At 41.7% G+C, this 18133-nt stretch overlaps 1 protein-coding gene across 2 annotated transcripts in view; it reads right to left on the reverse strand.

Annotated features, from left to right (window-relative positions):
• The window catches only part of SLC49A4 (solute carrier family 49 member 4), a 530561-nt gene that overhangs the window by 307897 nt on the left and 204531 nt on the right, over positions 1–18133 (reverse strand). For both annotated transcript variants that reach the window (XM_086957070.1, XM_086957071.1), the window contains exon 3: positions 11079–11344. In XM_086957070.1, the coding sequence (XP_086813196.1) occupies positions 11079–11344 (266 nt within the window). The remainder of the gene's footprint in view (positions 1–11078; positions 11345–18133) is intronic.

Raw genomic sequence — 18133 nt, forward strand, 5'->3', positions numbered from 1 at the left:
ATGACTTTGTTTCGGAGGCGGGGTCCAGGCCTAAGTAAACTGGTCAGTGCATGGAGTGGAGAAGCATTGACAAAGTCTGTAAAGCGAGGAAACAACCTACAATGGTAATAAAATAACCTCAGAGACTATGGGAGCAAATATGCCTAGACATCACTCAGGAAAATATTATGTTTTGGTGGACTTGTTCTCTAGGTGGCCTGGGATAATATCCACTTAGGATATTTAGACAAGTAATGTAGTGACATTTTTAAAGGACATTTTTGCCAGACAGCGGGTTCCAGATTCCATTTTGATGGATAATTGATTACTGTTGGTTTCCTCAGAAATGGAAACTTCCTTTCATAAAAGGGTATTCTCCACAAGAAATGTTCTTTATATCACACAGAATCTAATGGGGTGGTTGAAAGATTTAACAATGTGCTCAAAGAAGCTATACAAATGGCTCAACAAGAAGCAAAAGATGGGAGGAAGGAGATTCAGACAAGCGTGGAAGCGTATTGTCTCAGCCTACACTCAGTCACGGGCAAGGTACCATTTGAATTGTTTTGGGGAGAGAGCCAGCTCTCAGATGTGCCCACCTAGGATTAATTATCTCCAGGGAAATGACGAGGAGGCGGGACATGGGAAAACGAGGCAACAGGAAAAAACATAGTGCAGTAAAAGGCCGTATGACATGAGCTATGCAGTAAAGTGTACAGTAGTATCTCTGGGGGATTTGGTCAGGATAAAATTGCTTACAGGTGTGACAAAGACAACAAGGTATGTTAGTCCTCAAAGAGTGGTTAAACTTTTTTTAAATGCAGTCAAACTAGAAGATAAACGTATTTGGGAAGGGTGGTGGTAGTGGCTACAGAGCATGGAGCAGGGAAACAAAGGAGGAATATGATGAGCAACATGAAAAGGGACCTGAGCACAAACGTAGATGGGAGCTATCCCCTGCAGGACACAAGACATCAGGTGGAGTTAGCTGGCGACACAATAACAGGAGGGCAGGACCACCTGAATGTTTTAAAGATTATGTTCTATTTTGGGTCATCAAATTCAAATATAAGATGTATTTGCATTGGTAAGCTTCCTTGTATATCATGTCTCCCTCACTTCTCTTTCATTACATTTAATTATGAGATGTATCTATTTTGGTAAGCTTCCTTGGATATCTTTTATCCCACTCTTCTATTCCTATGTATATAGTTGTTATTAATGATTTTGCAATTAAGTTGCCAATGATTATATCAATTTGATATAAAAGGGAAAAGTGTGTGGTATCCAGGTATCCAAGGATACCTGGGGAACTTGGTAGTGGAATGTGGGATGCAAGATGTTCTGAGAGCAGCAGTTGGGAGTTGGCAGACCAGAGCTTAATAGAGGCTGAGGCATTGTCCTTATGTACTCAAATAAACCCAATTTAACATATTGCGAAGTTAGTTACATCATTACAAAAGTGTTCTTAACCTGTGGTTCGGAGACCCGTGGGGGTCTGCAAATCCTACTCAGGGGATCTGTGACTGCGTAGAAAATTAAATTATATAACAGATTATTAAAGTGTTATAAATGATAAATGAAGAAGCAAAATGTAAAACTGAAAATGTTAAAACGTTCTGTAAATGTGAATTAATTTGAAGTTGGAGGCTAAAAAGTTTGTTGGTATGCTCAGATGGATTCGTGGTAGCAGTCAGTACAAGTTCATCCAACAAAGTAGAACATGGATGATGAGTTACCTCAGTTGAATTTGGAAAATCTCCAGCCTTCCTATTTAAATACAAATTTCGTTTTTTTTACATTTGTTTGTGAATTAAATAAAATATTTAATCATTCATTTATTACGTTGATGAATGCTTGTGTCTGGATTTGTATATATTGTTTTGAGTTTCCAATCCTCAAAATTGATTTGGCTGAAGTCCCCAGCTTCTATCAATGACTGAGTGCAGGTCCCCGGATTTCAATCATTATTCCATGGGTTCTCTGGATTCTAGAAATGATTAAGTGGGGTCCACAAAAGTCAAAGCGTTAATAACCCCTGATGCAGGCGATGATGTATGTGATATGAGTGAAGCTTTAGTACAGTGTCAGGGAGTAGGGTTTCAGTGCAGTAGTGTGTGAGCAGTAAAAATAGACATGCGGTATATGTGTTGTATGTGCTGTTGTGGATCGTGTTTTTGGTGGCATTGTGTAGTATGTTTGCATCAATGTCGCTTGTGATGTGGTTTGCAGGTGAAGCTGTTGTATTCTTACAGCCTTCAGACCCCAAAAATGCACCAAAGTGCTTTGCAAATGGACATCAAGCTTGGGAGTGCTTTGGATGGAAGAATGTTATGTCTCTCTCTCATGTGGCTTATATGGGTGGTGTTAGAGGTTATATGTAAAGACCAAAGTTGTGCCCGAAGGTGTTTTCTGCTGTGGTGCTTATACGAGAATCTGAAGCAAAAAGTATTGAAAGCTAACTAGTTTTAGCATTAGTAGTTGGTGTGGGGATGAACAGAAGGCACCTTTGTATAGTGTGGCCTATGTGGAAAGGGTTCTGGTGTTGTACAGGTATGGCAGAGACAGGTCAAACAATGCTGTAGGAAGTGTGTAGTTATGCCTGTGCACAGGGTGTAGTAAAAGGACATGATAAAAAACAATATTTTCCAGATACGCGAAACCTACCATTTTTGCACTGGCTGTGTCATACAGTTTAAAGCACAATGAAAAGCAGAATAGCAATTGCCCAAAGCAAATGATGATACCCTTGGACGAGGGTGAGGCACAACCTTGTATCATCTATCCTATATGGTTTGGAGCCCGCATAGGAGGAGAAGGGGAGCTATGCAAGGAATGAATGGGCAACCATGGTATGTATATGTGCTACAGAATCCACCCATGGACAAGTAGGGAACACCCATAATAATAGGCATTATTTAGCTGCCTATAGTGCATGCTGTCCTGGGTCACTGTGGAGCACCTTAGAAGTACACCCTGAAGAGTCCTTTCAGAACCAGCATGAAGGCATCTTTAGAAATATGCAACCATGATATATGCTCATGTGGGTCCATCAAGGAGTGGCAAAGGAGAAACTAGAATGAGAAGCGTTTGCCCTGTCATCCTATATGGTTTGCAGACTTCCCCTCAATCCCTGGACTGACAGAGCAGAAACCTAAGCAATGAAGTGACACCATATACACATGAAATTCTAGGGACCATCAAGGAGAAGTGATAGAAAACAAGAGGAGTAGTCTATCAGTGATTCTATGTGAAGAAAACATTTAGGCCACACAGGAAGGGACAGGGTCGTGGTTCAAGACAACAGTTGGAAGGAGGTGAATGTGGCACAAGTTCAGATCCTGGGCCCTTTAAAAATTGAACCTGCATAAACAGAGATCACAACACAGGACAATGCCCTTAACCTTTCTGCCCTTCATCTGGAAGACCTGCCTAAATACAGTGGGAGAAGTAGGGTTGAACCACAAGTCACGTAAAGTATAGGTAACAGACAATCTTAATGTAGGCGTATGATTGTATAAGTTAAGTTTAGCGCCGGGACACCCCCGCTGGAGGTAGCCGTGCGCTCTATAAGCTTCTTAAATAAATAAATAAATACATTTCAGGTAATATATGAAGTTTGTAGATTCCACTGTGAAAGGGGGATTAAAGCTATATATGAAGCTATCCCCTGTCCCTGTACTTTATAGTGGGAGTGGATTTTAATCCTGTTATAAACATTCCCTAATAAAGGAAACACTGTGTCCTGGAACCAGATATCAGTAATCAAGTTGTAGCCATAACAGGCACAGTTACTACAAGAAAATCAAACTTCAGTAGGACCAACAGCCAAATATTACCATAAGAACCCACCTGCCAACAAATGATCCACCTATGATTATCGTTAGATCCAGAACCACATACATATTCTTTGCTCGCATGAATTTACTAGAATCTTAAACACGACTTTTAGGCCATAATAAGGATTGAAAGTGAATACAATCCACTGGTACTAAATGTTATAAACATTTCCACATGCACAGGGAAATAACCATTAATCTGTGAACAGTTGAGAGGGAGTGGTGGGTTGGGGGTGTCCAACTGTGCTAATTCTGACCGCTAAAATTAGAAAAAGACTTCAAGTCCCAGATGGATTTGAGTGAATGCGTTTCTGGTAACGGAAACTGGTCCTGTCAAAGGATTTAAAATTACAGATAATCTCTGAAAAGTGATGATAAACCAAGGAGAATAATCCAGTTTAGTAAGTGTCTGGCAACGCTTCCCCTCCTGCCAATGTTCGAACCATCACATTGGTAGCAGCATCTCCCACAAGTAGAAGAAATAGATTAGAGCTATAACTGACAGTTGCACTTCCGATGATTTTCCATGGTACTCCTACATCTGAAAGGGCGGGGGGGACACGGTTCAAGAAGTGCTCTTCCAGAAGCCACAGACTCATGACCTCTCACCCACTTAACTTATGGTGGCCTGGGCTAAAATAACAAAGTTTAGGTCTTCACACTAGATTGCTTAAATGTCTTATCTAATGAAATCTATTTAGCCTTGGCCTAACAAGACATGGGTTTGTGTCTGAATGGAACTGGGATCTGTGGCAGGATGTAGAGCCATGTCTGTTAAGCACGAAGATTTTAGTATCCTGGGCTGCTAAGAGGAGTGGGTGAGTCAGTGAGGAGTGAAGTACGGCAGGGGTCCCTGTATGAGGGAGAACAGGAGCACTTTAAAGCATTTTAAAGTGTGTCTTGAGTGAAAATGTGAGTGAAAATGTAAGTAAGTTCCACTTCAGGGGTCTGACTTCGACCCCAATGTGCAGCTGGAGCCAATGCACCTCAAATTTCCAGAGTCATCTGTAAAATAGTAGATTAATGTGGTAAATAAAGATCAATGTCCAGATGTAGGTTCAGGAGCCATTTAATAGACTCATCCACGAACAGCCAAAGTATAACTGACAAAACCAATCTTTGACCATTCTAAGAATGATCAGACAAGAGGAATCTACATTCTATGAGGAAGCAAGTGTTAATGAGCAAAGTAATACATTACACATCTCCCTCTTATACAATGACAATAAAAATAATAAAAGAAATGAGAGAAAAGAGAAGTATGGCAAGAAAACACAAGTCACGCTTAACAGTGGAAACAAAAGAAAGATTAAACATAATCTTTCATATAGGCAGGTGCTCTGCATAATCTCTGACTTCTCATGCGAGGGGAAAAGGAATTGTTGGGACGGGATATAGGGAGCTTGAATGAAGGAGTAGATTCACAAACAGTATCAGAACCATCTTGAGAAACATTTCTCGATCTAATCACAACTACTCTACTTTTATTCCAGATCCTTCCATCTTGTGTCTTAATGGCATTACCAAACACCTTGATAACAGGTCTGACGTTTGTATATTTAGACCATGAACTTCTCCCAACAGGTGCCTTTATTTTTACAAAATCACCTACTTTGATTTCCTGAAATCGAACACATTTTTTTTTATCAAAGTAAGCCTTCCTACATGCTTGTTTCTCTAACTCCCTCTCCCTCCAAACACCAATATGATTGTCAACAAACCCTTTGTTTAGATTCATCCAACCAGGACACAACATTGTGTTGGGTACTCTTCCTTTGAATAACTCAAAAGGGGATTTACCAGTGGTAGAGTGAGGGGAGCTCCGGTAAGCCTCAATTCTTTCCCTAAGTGCTTCTTTCCAATTTAAACCATTGACTCTAGCAAGTTGGATACATTCTTTTAGTGTTTTATTTACTCTCTCTACTGCCCCATTAGTTTCTGGGTGGTACAAAGAGGACAGTTTGTGTGATATGCCACATTTGGTGAGATAGGCATCAAACTGTGCCGAACAAAACTGAGGGCCATTGTCTGACAAAATACTGTTAGGAAAACTTTCTCTCATAAATATCTCAGACAAAAACTTAATAATAGACTCGGAAGTTATCTCACTGACAGCACACACTTCAATCCAACGGGAATATAGGTCAACTAAAACTATCAAATAAGGGGCGTCAGAAACACCAGTAAGAGGACCCAAGATGTCAATAGCTAATTCATCCCAAGGATGATTAGGTAAAGCTCTACAAACCATAGGCATCTGTCTAGTTTTCAGGATTTTGTCACTTGCGCAACACTCTACACAATCTCTGACCATACGTTCTGTCTCCAAATCCATGCCAGGCCACCAAAACTGGGTGCGCAACATTTCCTTAGTTTTTACTATACCCTGATGCCCAGAGTGTGCATGCAACAACAATCTTTTCCTTAAAGTATTGGGAGGGATAAGCCGCAAACCTCGTGTCAGCAGATCATCAGTTATCGATAATTCATGTGAAACTAGAGACCATGGTTTCTCTAAACGCTTGTTATCCCTCAGTAAGGATATTACTTTACTTAGCTCTTCATCTTTTTGTAATTCTTCTTTCCACTCATCTTTCCCAACAACACCCTCAGTAACTTCACAAACATCAAGAAAATCATCGTCATCTACAATTACCTCATCATTGCAAAGATCATTTCCTTTGACAAGTCTTGAAAAGCAATCTGCTGCCTTATTCGATACACCAGGTAAATATTGCACCTCAAAATCAAACTCCTGTAAGGATATTATCCATCTTCTAATCCTTGAAGAAATTGAATCTAACCCTTTCTTGCAAAAAACCTCTTTCAAGGGTTTATGGTCTGACTTTACAATGAATTTTGTGCCCCAGACCAAATTCTTAAATTTTTTAAGAGCCCAAAAAATAGCTAACGACTCTTTTTCAATAACCGAGTAATTAAGCTCGGGACCACGAAGACATCTTGATGCACAGGCAATAAGGGAATCATTACCATCTTTGTTTTGTACTAAAACCGCTCCCAGACCTTTATCACTAGCATCGGTATATACAAATGTAGGCAGGCCAGGAACAAATGCCTGAAGCCATGGAGCATTTTTTAACTCTTTCTTTATCTCATCAAATTCTTTTTTACAGTCAACTGATAACTCAAATGTCACATTTTTAGCGGTGAGCCTTCTCATATTCTTTGTCTTATCCGCAAAATGTAAAATAAACTTCCCATAGAACTCAACCATTCCAAGAAATGATAACAACTCATCTCTATTTACCGGCTCCACCATGTTATCAATCGATGTGACCAACTCAGACTTAGGAAAAACACCTTCACTCTTAATACAGTGACCAAGATAGTTCACTTCCTCTAACCCAAACTTGCACTTTTCCTTCTTAAGAGATAACCCAGAATCTGACAATCTCTTCAACACCTCACACACTCGTTCATTATGTTCTTGTATGTTGGCACCATAAATTAGTAAATCATCCTGATAGCATTTCACACCTAAGAGACCTTTTAGTATGTGAGTCATAATCCGTTGAAATACTGAGGCTGCTGAGATTAATCCGAATGGCATCCTTTTAAATTTAAAGGTTCCCATAGGGGTAATGAAAGCAGTCAGATCTTGGCATGCGGTATCTAGTTCCACTTGGTGGTATGCAGAAGCTAGATCTAAAGTGGTAAAGTACTTCGCTCCTTCTAATGTCCCCACAATCTCATCAATGTTTGGCAATGGAAATCTGTCTACAATTACCTCCTTATTCAGAGCCCTCAAATCAATACATAAACGAATTTCTCCGGTAGGCTTCTTAGCTATAACAATTGGAGCCAACCATTCTGTAGCTTCTACTGGTTCTATTATGTTATTATCAATTAATTTTTCAATCTCTTTTTGCACTTTACCTTGTTCTGCTAAGGGAATCCTCCTTACCTTTGCTATAATAGGTATAGCATTCTTTTTCAACTTTATGCAGTGCTTGTAGCCCTTTAAACATCCTAACTGTTCTTTAAACACATTGGGAAACTTTCCTGCAAACATCTCCGACAAGTTTTCCACCTGTTGTATCTGCACCTGAGGTGAAGCATTGGGATCAAGTGTTACTCCTAAATCTCGCTGATCTCTCCAACTGATCAAGGCATCACCAAAATTAGTCACATAAATGTTACCAGGAATGATGCGACTTCCCAACTCAAGAGTGGCCATAAAATATCCAAATATTTTAATAGGCTTTTTCCCATAACCTAAGGGTATTATGTCGCTTTTGAAGAGTTTGACACTATCTCCAAAAGTCTTACGTAATAATTCTTGGTCAATCATGGTGATTTGGGAACACGAATCAAACTTAAACTCAATCATAGCATGATCGACTTTTACCAAGTGTGAGGGATGTTCCAAAGGACCACTATCGACTTGGAAAGTCACAGTCTTCACCTGTGGTTGAGACCATTTTCTATATACATTATCTCTCTTACCACTTTTAGTCCTACAACACTTAGAGAAATGACCTCTTCTACCACAGTTGTTACAAATTGACTTCAAAGCAGGGCAATTTGGTGAATTAGCTAAATGCCCATTATTTCCGCATCTAAAACAAGAAAATTTATTAGAAACATTAAAGTTCGGATTGTAATTATTCGTTCCATTTTCATTTTTCTCTCCAGACGATTTTTCTTCTTTCTTTACTTGACACACCACTTCCTCAACTTTAGATTCACTTTTCTTTTCAGGCTCATTCATTTTTTCTTTTTCCTCCTTCAACTCATCAACGCATTTTGTCATGTGCTCAACTTGTTTTGCTATAACAAGAACTTCATCTAATGGTGGTTCATCCTTTAGCCAAAGTTCCTTCCGAATACTGTCATGAGCACATTTCAAAACAAATTGATCTCTTATTCTCTCATCCAAAGTCTGTCCAAATTTGCAAGATGAAGCCAACTTTCTTAGTGCAGAAACATATTCCTCAACTGATTCGTCTTTCTTTTGTCCCCTTAAGCCGAAATGATATCTCTCCATTATCGTGCTTAGTCTAGGAAGATAATGTCGGTCTAATTGTTCAATTGCTATTTCATATTCGTTTAAATTTCTTTGCTCAGATGCAGTGAGTTCAGGTAAATGTTCTAATACATCTTGACCTTCTCCTCCCAGACAGTGTAATAGTAATGAATGTTTCCTTTCTGCACTTAAATTCGTGCCACATACTCTTGCATAATTAGCAAAAATCTTTTTCCATTTCTGCCATTTTACGTTTGGCTCACCTGGACTTGTTAAGAAGAATGCAGGTTGTGTTACATTCTGCATTTTCCTCTTTTTTTTTTATTATGTTCTTTTAAATTTGAGAAGATAAAAAAAATTGCTGTTTTCTTTTCAATTTTAATCTCAATGCTCCTTGTAATATGCTCCTTGTAACAATAAATAGAATGTTAATAGCAGTGTTATTTTAAAGGAAAAAAATAATTAAAGAGAAAGACTTCTTTTCAATACTAATATCCTCTTTTTTTTTTTATTGTTGATGTCACAATTCAATAGTTCTCTAGGCGTGCTCTCAGTGTTCTTTTGTTAAGAATTTTAACTTTGTAAAGATTCTTGGGTACTTCACAATGCTCTCTTTCTTCAAGATAAGTACAAAGTTCTTCCTTTGGAATCATCAGGCGTCACAAAGCCCTTTGTTTATGTGACGCGCATTTTCCTTCAACCTAGCACTGTGCGTCAAAGCTCCTTCAAAGAGAGGCTGAGTTCTCCTCAAAACGAGGCTAGGTCTATTTCCTCATTGACGCGCAAGCGCAGCGTCATTGAAACGCACCACCATTTTGTTTTACGAGCAGAGCGAGGAGATGCACAGTGAGCGCGAGGGAATGTGCAAGGTTTTAAAACAAAGACGAGCGCGCGCCTTTAATTTTATTATTATCCCTTTTTTTTAAATGAAATTCAAGTCCCTTTCTTCCAACTATCCTCCCGCTTGCTCCTCACCGTACAAGCTCTTCTTCAAAGACGGTGATGATTTTCTTACTCGGCCGCTGGGAAGACTACGCTTCCTTAAATGTTTGTACAGCCGCTGGAGAGGTGTCAGGGACGGCCGCGTGTTGAGGCAGAGAGGTAGGATCGTCGCCAGTGTAAAATAGTAGATTAATGTGGTAAATAAAGATCAATGTCCAGATGTAGGTTCAGGAGCCATTTAATAGCCTCATCCACGAACAGCCAAAGTATAACTGACAAAACCAATCTTTGACCATTCTAAGAATGATCAGACAAGAGGAATCTACATTCTATGAGGAAGCAAGTGTTAATGAGCAAAGTAATACATTACATCATCCAGTACTCTTAAGCAGGTAGAGGCTTTCAAACATGCAATGCTGCAATTTTCCAGGCAATTCTTGGTCGCCTTGAAGCATCTTTGAGCACCATGGATCCACCGAATCCCACAGTAAGACTTGCGACTGCACCAACGGAACCCATCAGGGCTCCGCCCAGCATCTCAGCGGCACTGAGCTTGAAACAGCAATCAGAAATAGCAATTTCTTAAAGGAGAATCACAGTGAAGATTTTCCTCATGTACACACCCACAAAACACATCAGTTACAGCCTTCCCTCATTCTGCCATGCAAACGCGTATACCCACATTCACAATTTCAACAAAATTCTACCATACAGCACACTATAGTGTGTACCACAGAAGATGACAGTACAACATATTAACTGCCTCAGCAAATCAAAATGCCAAGAGTATACGTGCCTGTCTGTTGCAGTCCCTTTGAGTTGGGAGAGGTGAGTGCTTTCTCAATAACTCACAGTTATATCGATTACCAGCATGAATGCAAGAAAGCACTGGAGCACCCAAACAGTCCAATTATAGCTCAGTGGTGTGTCTGCTGTGGAAAAAGGGATACTCTGTCCACTACCCATTAGGAGATAACTGCACTGTGTGTTTTCTTAAAGATCAGAGATTGCTCCCAAAGAGTTTAAGTTAACCCAAAAGAGTAGTTTTTATTGCCATGGTAAAACTGAAAAATTCCTAGGCTAATAAAATCCTAATCGGATCAAAAGCAGGTAATAGATGGGTTAAATGGAGTACTGCAAAGGGCTCAGTACAAATCTCAACAAACTCGAAGAAAGAACAGTTTCATGTGGTCAAATTTAGTAAATTCACCAAACAATAACTTTTTTGAAGACTCGACACTGGGTAGGTGGAGTGAAAGACTGATAAATATAAAACAAACGTTTCTGTTCAGTAGAACTGATACAATATAGTGAATCAAAGTCTAAAATACCTCCATACATTACAGCTTCAATACGATCCCTCATTTGGCCATTGTGCCCATGAGGCGAGGCCAGAGGTGCTGTTCCATTCGGACCTGGAACAACCAGTGGTCCAACCAAAAATGCGCATGCCCCTCCAAAGTAACTAAGCATTGATGCAATGGCAGTAGCTGTGGCACGCTCATCCGGGGAAAACCATGTTGTGGAGAGGAAAGGAGCAGCATTCATTACAGTTGGGCCCGCTAAGCCATTGAACAGCTGCCCTGCATGTATCAGCCTGAAACAGAGACAATAAGGATAGTTAGAGATGCATGGCATTCAATATCAATGCATAGACATTGCCAGTCAGGATTCTATAGCTGGACTGGAAGCAAGAATTACGTTTTTATCTTTTTTTGTTTTACTCAAAAGCTTCAAACAACCTTAAAGTCTCATTATAGCCACATACACACACACACACTAAGAATCATTTGATAAGAACAACAAAAATCACATGAGAAAAAAGCTGCCTAAACAGATCAGAGTCCCCAGTACAACCCAGATTTCTCCCTTTATTTGCTGCTCAACAGCTTAAGATAAGTGCTATTTTGTCATTTACTTCACCTCACTGCTTCTACTGTTAGAGCCATTTCAGTTTTGTATGCTTTGTACATAACGCAACAGCAACACTGCGGTATGTCATATTCATACATTCATTGGTGCCTCCAGAGAACGCCAAGCTTGATGTAGCAGAGCATTTACTTTTCAGGCACATAGGTCAGATGAGCTCTGCTTGTTATGGCTGCAGGCAGCGAGTATCTGGTCCGCAACACAGGGTAAATGGTGCTATATCTTGTGTTTTACTTTGCATGTTCCCCGGTGCATTCACTGGTCCTTGCTGCTCAGCCAGTATGAATGCACTGTGCGGAATGTTCGAGTGCAGGGTGATGCAATGGGAGTGCAGGCTCATTAGCAGGGAGGTTTCTCTTGGTGGGGCTATCCCAACATCCAAGCTAAGTACCTATAATATACCTGCAACTAGGATCAATAAACAATCTTATATTATCTATAACTGGGCTAATGGACTTCATTACTACAGTGAAACTTCAGGTAATCTAGTCTTTCTTTTCTAAAGGTCCCAGGGACTTTGCAGGTATTGGAGGTACAGGCTGGGATGTGTTTATTTCTTCAAAGAAAGAGTTCAGGCAGACTTTACAAAGGGACAAGCTGGTGCCATGAGCAACTTTGGGAGGCAGTTGCTTCTGGCTGTTCACCGCAATGAACCACCATTATGGAGAAAACCTGTACCACCACAATCTTTCTCTCTTCCAACCAGGGTTCTCCAAACAGTAAATTGTTCGTCTCTATTGCGCTTCTATCTTTCCACAGATGAAGAATCTTGAGAGCCGATTTTTCTGAGATGAGTGATTGCACATTTCAAATGGAGGTACAGTTAGTTATTTGGGCTGCCTTAAAGCCGCTGTATAAGACACTGAAATCAAGCCTTTTCCTAACTTGCTCCCACCACTTTCTCCAAGGGAAGAGGGAAAGGCTTCTCTGGTACTTTGGGGATATGGGTAAAGTGGAAAGGCACTGTCGTACTAAAGCTGAAGCAAAACTTAACTGGCCACTACAATCTGATTTTTGGGAACAATTTTAAAATGTACTTTTAACCAAAGAGTCACCCACCCAGGCTGAATTAACCCACTAAGAAGGTATTAGGTTTCTTGTAAATGGTTCAATCAGTCTAAATAATAACCTAAAGCAAGACAGCGAGCACACAATCTCATATGAAAGAACAATCAGATGGGAATTATGGAAGAATTTACAAGTGATGGCCATATAGGAGGTCCTAGAGAAGCTTCCTCAGGTGACTAAGCCATTCTCCACAATACACTCAATACCAGTAACTCCTGCTACAAGACATGATCAACCCTTATATTGTTCTTTTAGGTCTTTGGACTGGGTGCCACCACAGAAGATGCCATATATGTGCAGGATTTTTTAGGAACACCCACTGATAGAGACGTGCTTATCTACTTTAGGGCAGAAATCCCCAAGCTACCTTGGTATCTTTAAGACCTGAAATACGTCTCAAATGACAGCCTTCATGGGCATATTATTTTTGAGAAACCTGAAGAAGAAACAGACAGGTTGTGGAATTCATATCAGGACAGAGAAGGATAATACGGTCTAACATTTTTGGCTCCAATAAAGAAAAGTACTGAAATGTAGTTAACAGCTTTTAAAAGGGGGGTAAGGGTAGTCTGAGGTAGAAAAGTGAGGACAGTAACGCCTAGGTCACTGAGATAGTGCTAATGTGAGTACAACATAAGGTTAACATGAATGGTCTGCAAAGGTAAGGAATAGGTGTAACTATTAGGATGGGCTTGGGTCATTCTGAAGACACACATTGGCAATAATAGACAGTGGCGCTGTGGGGGCAGTGAGGCGGGCCTGGTGGGTAGGTAGTGGAGTTTGATATACGACAAGAAAATGGAAAGCAAATAAATAAATAAATAAAACCACTTACCTTGCGCTTGTCGCATCGCCGACATGTGGCGAGCGCAAAGTAAGTGGTTTTAATTATTTATTTGCTTTCCACTTTCCAGTCGTATGTCAAACTCCACTACCCCCACCCCCCCACCCGAACAAATCCCGTCCCACCTCACTGCATTACCTGTACGAACTGCCACTGACAATAGATGAAACACTTGAAAGCTGAGAAAAATAAAACTGTGATGAGGGGAATTATTCAAACAATCTCAGTCACTATTAATTACTCTGGCCTGCATTCCACTCCATCAGTTTTAGGACTATGAGGAAATAGAAATTTTACGTGGTCAATGTGTCCCCTGCATGTACCCCACGTTTAGTGTATGTTCATGTCACCCATGCACTTTCCCTCTCATGCCTGTAATAATAATGTCTCTGCATTTCAGTCCCACATTAGAATGTCAGTTACCAAGCCGTCCATGAAAGAAACGTTAATTCTGCACTGAGGCCTATGTTGCCAATGTATTTGCATGGTGCACGTTTAAAAGTCGAGATGAACCCGTTTTGTGGCTCAGCCTGAGCCAGGACCCGAATTTAGGCTCCATGCCTCCAGACCCTCTGAAAGCTGCAGCTCAGCTACGTATCCCTGACCTCTCGCATACTTTCTGCTCAGCCGAGAGGGGCCCAGCCCGGCTTGCCAAGACAGTATTCTGCACACCGTTATCTGCTTGCTCCACAGAAACACATTCCTGCCCAGTGAAGTAGGTAAACATAACCCGCCTGCAGAAGATAGGGCCTAGCCTTTCTGTCTCCGTTTAAGTGATTTACAGAGCTTGCATCCATAGAAAGCCCATGGCCCCCACGCAATGCACGAAGACGTATATGCACACACTGGCTCTTGGTGATGAGCAACCTTTGCTCGAGCGACCTTTACTTCAGACAATACATCCTCCAAACTCAAGATATCAGATAATACCAGACGTGCAGGTCGTCCCGACACTGAAGGTTTCTCTACTAGATCGAAAGTCAGCTCCCCCCAGCTTCCCCCAGTTACACGTTAATTGTACGTCATGACCAAGTTGCACGCACAAGTAGGGTAAAGGTTCCAGCTGACCATGCAGACCCCCTCCATGTATCCACCCACCTATGACTCACCTATGACTCCTCAAGTGAACGCCTCCTTACACGCCCTCTTGCACGCCCACATGCTCTTATCTCTCTCTTTCTCTTGCTCTGCCTGGAGCGCTCCTCCTTCTCTATGCAAGTTAATGTATTTCCAATGTATAAATATTGTACTCTGTGAATAAAGTTCTGAAGACCCTTCCTGAACCTTAGTGGTGATGGAACCCGATTCTCCCTTAACTCGAGTTACTGAAATAAAGCCCTTTTGAATCGGACACCACGGACTCTGCCTCTCATTATATGCACGACCCATTGTTTAAGTATAGAAATTCCGACAGGGTAATATTTAATTTACCACATAATTCTGGCGCCCGAATAGGGACAAGTCCCCTTCCCCACGCGCCGGTGATGTAGGTCCAGCCCTTGCCCCCTTCTACAGCCGTGACGGACTCCAAAGTGTACACGCCAGCGGGACTTCCTGCTTACTCCCTCAGGCCCACGAGGAGGACGGACTGCGACCAGGCATCCACACGAGGCGGTGAGGATTGCGGATCATCCCAACCAGAGCCCAAGCCGTGAGAGAGCAAGGTCTGAGGTTTCCAGAGGCCCACCTGTTCCGAGGCGCATGCGCAGCACCGCAGTCACGCAGTATCGAGTTTCCGAGGCCTTCAAGTTCTGCTTCCCGGTGAGTACCGTTACTACAGGGAACGCATAAAGTTTCAAGACGGGTTCATTTATTTGAGCTCGGTAAAGACGTGTCCGTTCACACAGGCACGGTAAAGACAGGTCCATTTCGGTGGGCACAGTAAAGACGTGTCTCTTTACGAGACCGGTATGGCTGTACTGTATTCCAGTGCATAAAGATTAACAGTTTTCAAGTTCATGTTTTTCCCCATGTATCAGTTAGAATGTATCTGTTTTTGATGTTTTAGTGTTGTAGTATGAATGGTTGTTTCAGTCAGTCTATTTTGGTGTATATTGTGTTTTCGTTAAGTTAGTTTCAACATGCCACTGTTCTCGAAATTACGTCAGATAGGGACCAGGAAAGGGATACTCGAAGAGTCAGTTCCCGTCCCGCCTAGAGACACACCTGGTCATTTCATGTACAATAAACATGGGCTAGATGCCATATTGTTTTTAGACTTATGGGTAGATTACACGAAGGATTTAGAGGAGAAGTACAGATGGCCTGCCTCAGGAACATGGGATTCTGAATGCATTATGAAAGTAGAGGAAGCGCTGTGGAAAAGGAAAGTAAGACCGTCTCAGAAAGATGCCATTGAGTTATGGCGTAAAGAGTCACATAGGAGGGCAGAGAAAGAATTCCACCAAGCAGAGAGAAGTAAACAAGCAGCGGAAAAAGCCAGAGAAAAAGAACTGCGGGAAGAGGGGGAACGGGTCAGGGCAGAACAGGCCGATAGAGAAAGAAATGCCCTTGTTGCTGGTATTTATCCCGTCCTCTCAGAAGAACTAGCTAAAGTGACCCCCTCAGAAATACCCCGTAGGTCGCATACGCGACCACCAGTACCCTTTAGAGTACGTAGAACAAAGCCGACAGCCTCTGAAGCTTTTATTTCCTCCTATCTAGAAGAGCCCGCACCGGACTATGTAAACGCAGAATTCCCTCCGCCCCCATCACAGGATCAGCTCGTACAGCTTCAGCTTCCGCAGGTCGTGAAAGACGACGTAGGTGCCGGGGCAGTGGGAGGGGGGCCACCGCCAACGCCACGAACCCCGCCAACGACACGAACACCGCTAGGGCTAGGGCCACCACGAACGCCACAAATGACATCAACACCATTTAAGTATGTAGGTGTAACGATCCCACGTTGTATATACGATCCAGTACACGGAGAGGGTGCAATGCTCGTGTTTTCACTAAGATGAAGACATGCCGTCGACTATTTGATCACATTACCAGGCATGAAGGAACACCTAGATAAAATATACCATTTCATTAGAACGGGGGAGGGACCCGAGAGTATAGAAGAGGCCATGGACCACAGAAAGGTGGAGGTTAAGAACTTCATTTTACGTTTTATGATCAACTGTCTGATCAGGGAACAAGACCAACTAGACAAAGATGTAAATAAAGGTCTGATGGATTGGAGTGACAACATAGCTGCCGGTCGGCATGACAAACAGGGACAGACAGAAAGTATGTACAGGAAAATATGAAAGGAGATCTTAGAAATACACAAGGAAGAGTCTGATGGGAAGTATGAGTCATCAACGGAAGATATTGAGCCAGAAACCGAGGAAAAGGACAAAATAAATTACGTAGGCAAAGCACAACAGTTTGACAGGCCCAAGTGTCTCGACTACCGCAAACAGGGACATTCTATAAAAGAAAGATATTCCCTTGAAAATCTATTCCAAGCTACTGAAAAGGCCCTGAAAAGACGGGTAGAGAGCGAACGATCCCACACCCCACACGAAAAGGAGTTGGCCCGGTCAGCCGTCCAGTGGGTGTCTAATTCTAAGATATATAGCAATGACATAGTGGCCCAGACTTTCTTGAGCCTTCCGCCGAACGAACAGCGTTTGGCTGGTATTTACATGGTTTAACATTTGATAACGTTGTATGAGAGTCAATATTCTGATCCCGGTCCCTTGTATAAATTACTGGACGATATTCTTCTAGACAGATGGACAGACCTGGGTAATGAATTAATTAGTGTCATTCTGGATCAACGACATAAGTACTTGACTTCTCTGACCACATGCATGTTTCCCGCCCCACACCACGACAGAAAGAACTTACACATAGACAGACAGAACCCCCTACGAGAGGTACATCCCGTCAAAAATACAGCGGGTGAGCTTCAACGAGTGTATGTTTACACACCCTTGACGAAACTAGAAATACTGGAAATGAAAAAGATGTTGCCCTGCCATGATAAAGACCTGGGGGGGGTTTCACCGTGAATTAAAGGACATTCTCCGCATAGGGGATTACACGTACGCTGACATTATAAAATTATTGAAAGTACTGTTGCCTGCTGGTATTTAGGAAAAGCTTAAGGAAAAAGACTGGGAGGTGGGAGAGAAAAAGTTACGTTGGGCAGAATTGGAAGCAGAGGATAAAGACCGGCACCCTGGTGTTGGTCTTGGGGACAAAGCTAAAGCACTACCTGAACTCCTAATACAGGTTTTGCCGAGACTATTGATTACTAAAAAGGAAGATTGGGATGCTATTTCAGCCTGTAAACAGAAACAAGACGAGGACACAAGCGATTTCTATTCCAGATATCGAGAAATGTTTTTCTATTAATAGTGGCCTTAAGCCCAGTAGCGAGTCATATCCACATCTTTTCGTGAGCAAACTAGTAGAGAATTCCTTACCCCCGATCAAGAATAGAGTACTGAAGGTTGAGAGTACTTGGCAAGCAAATAGCCCTTCCCAAATGTTGCAAATGCTACAATATCACCAGAACAGAATTAGAGAGGAACAGGATCATGAAAAGAG

Source organism: Lissotriton vulgaris, chromosome 2_1 (genome assembly GCF_964263255.1).
Source record: "Lissotriton vulgaris chromosome 2_1, aLisVul1.2, whole genome shotgun sequence".
NCBI lineage: Eukaryota > Metazoa > Chordata > Amphibia > Caudata > Salamandridae > Lissotriton > Lissotriton vulgaris.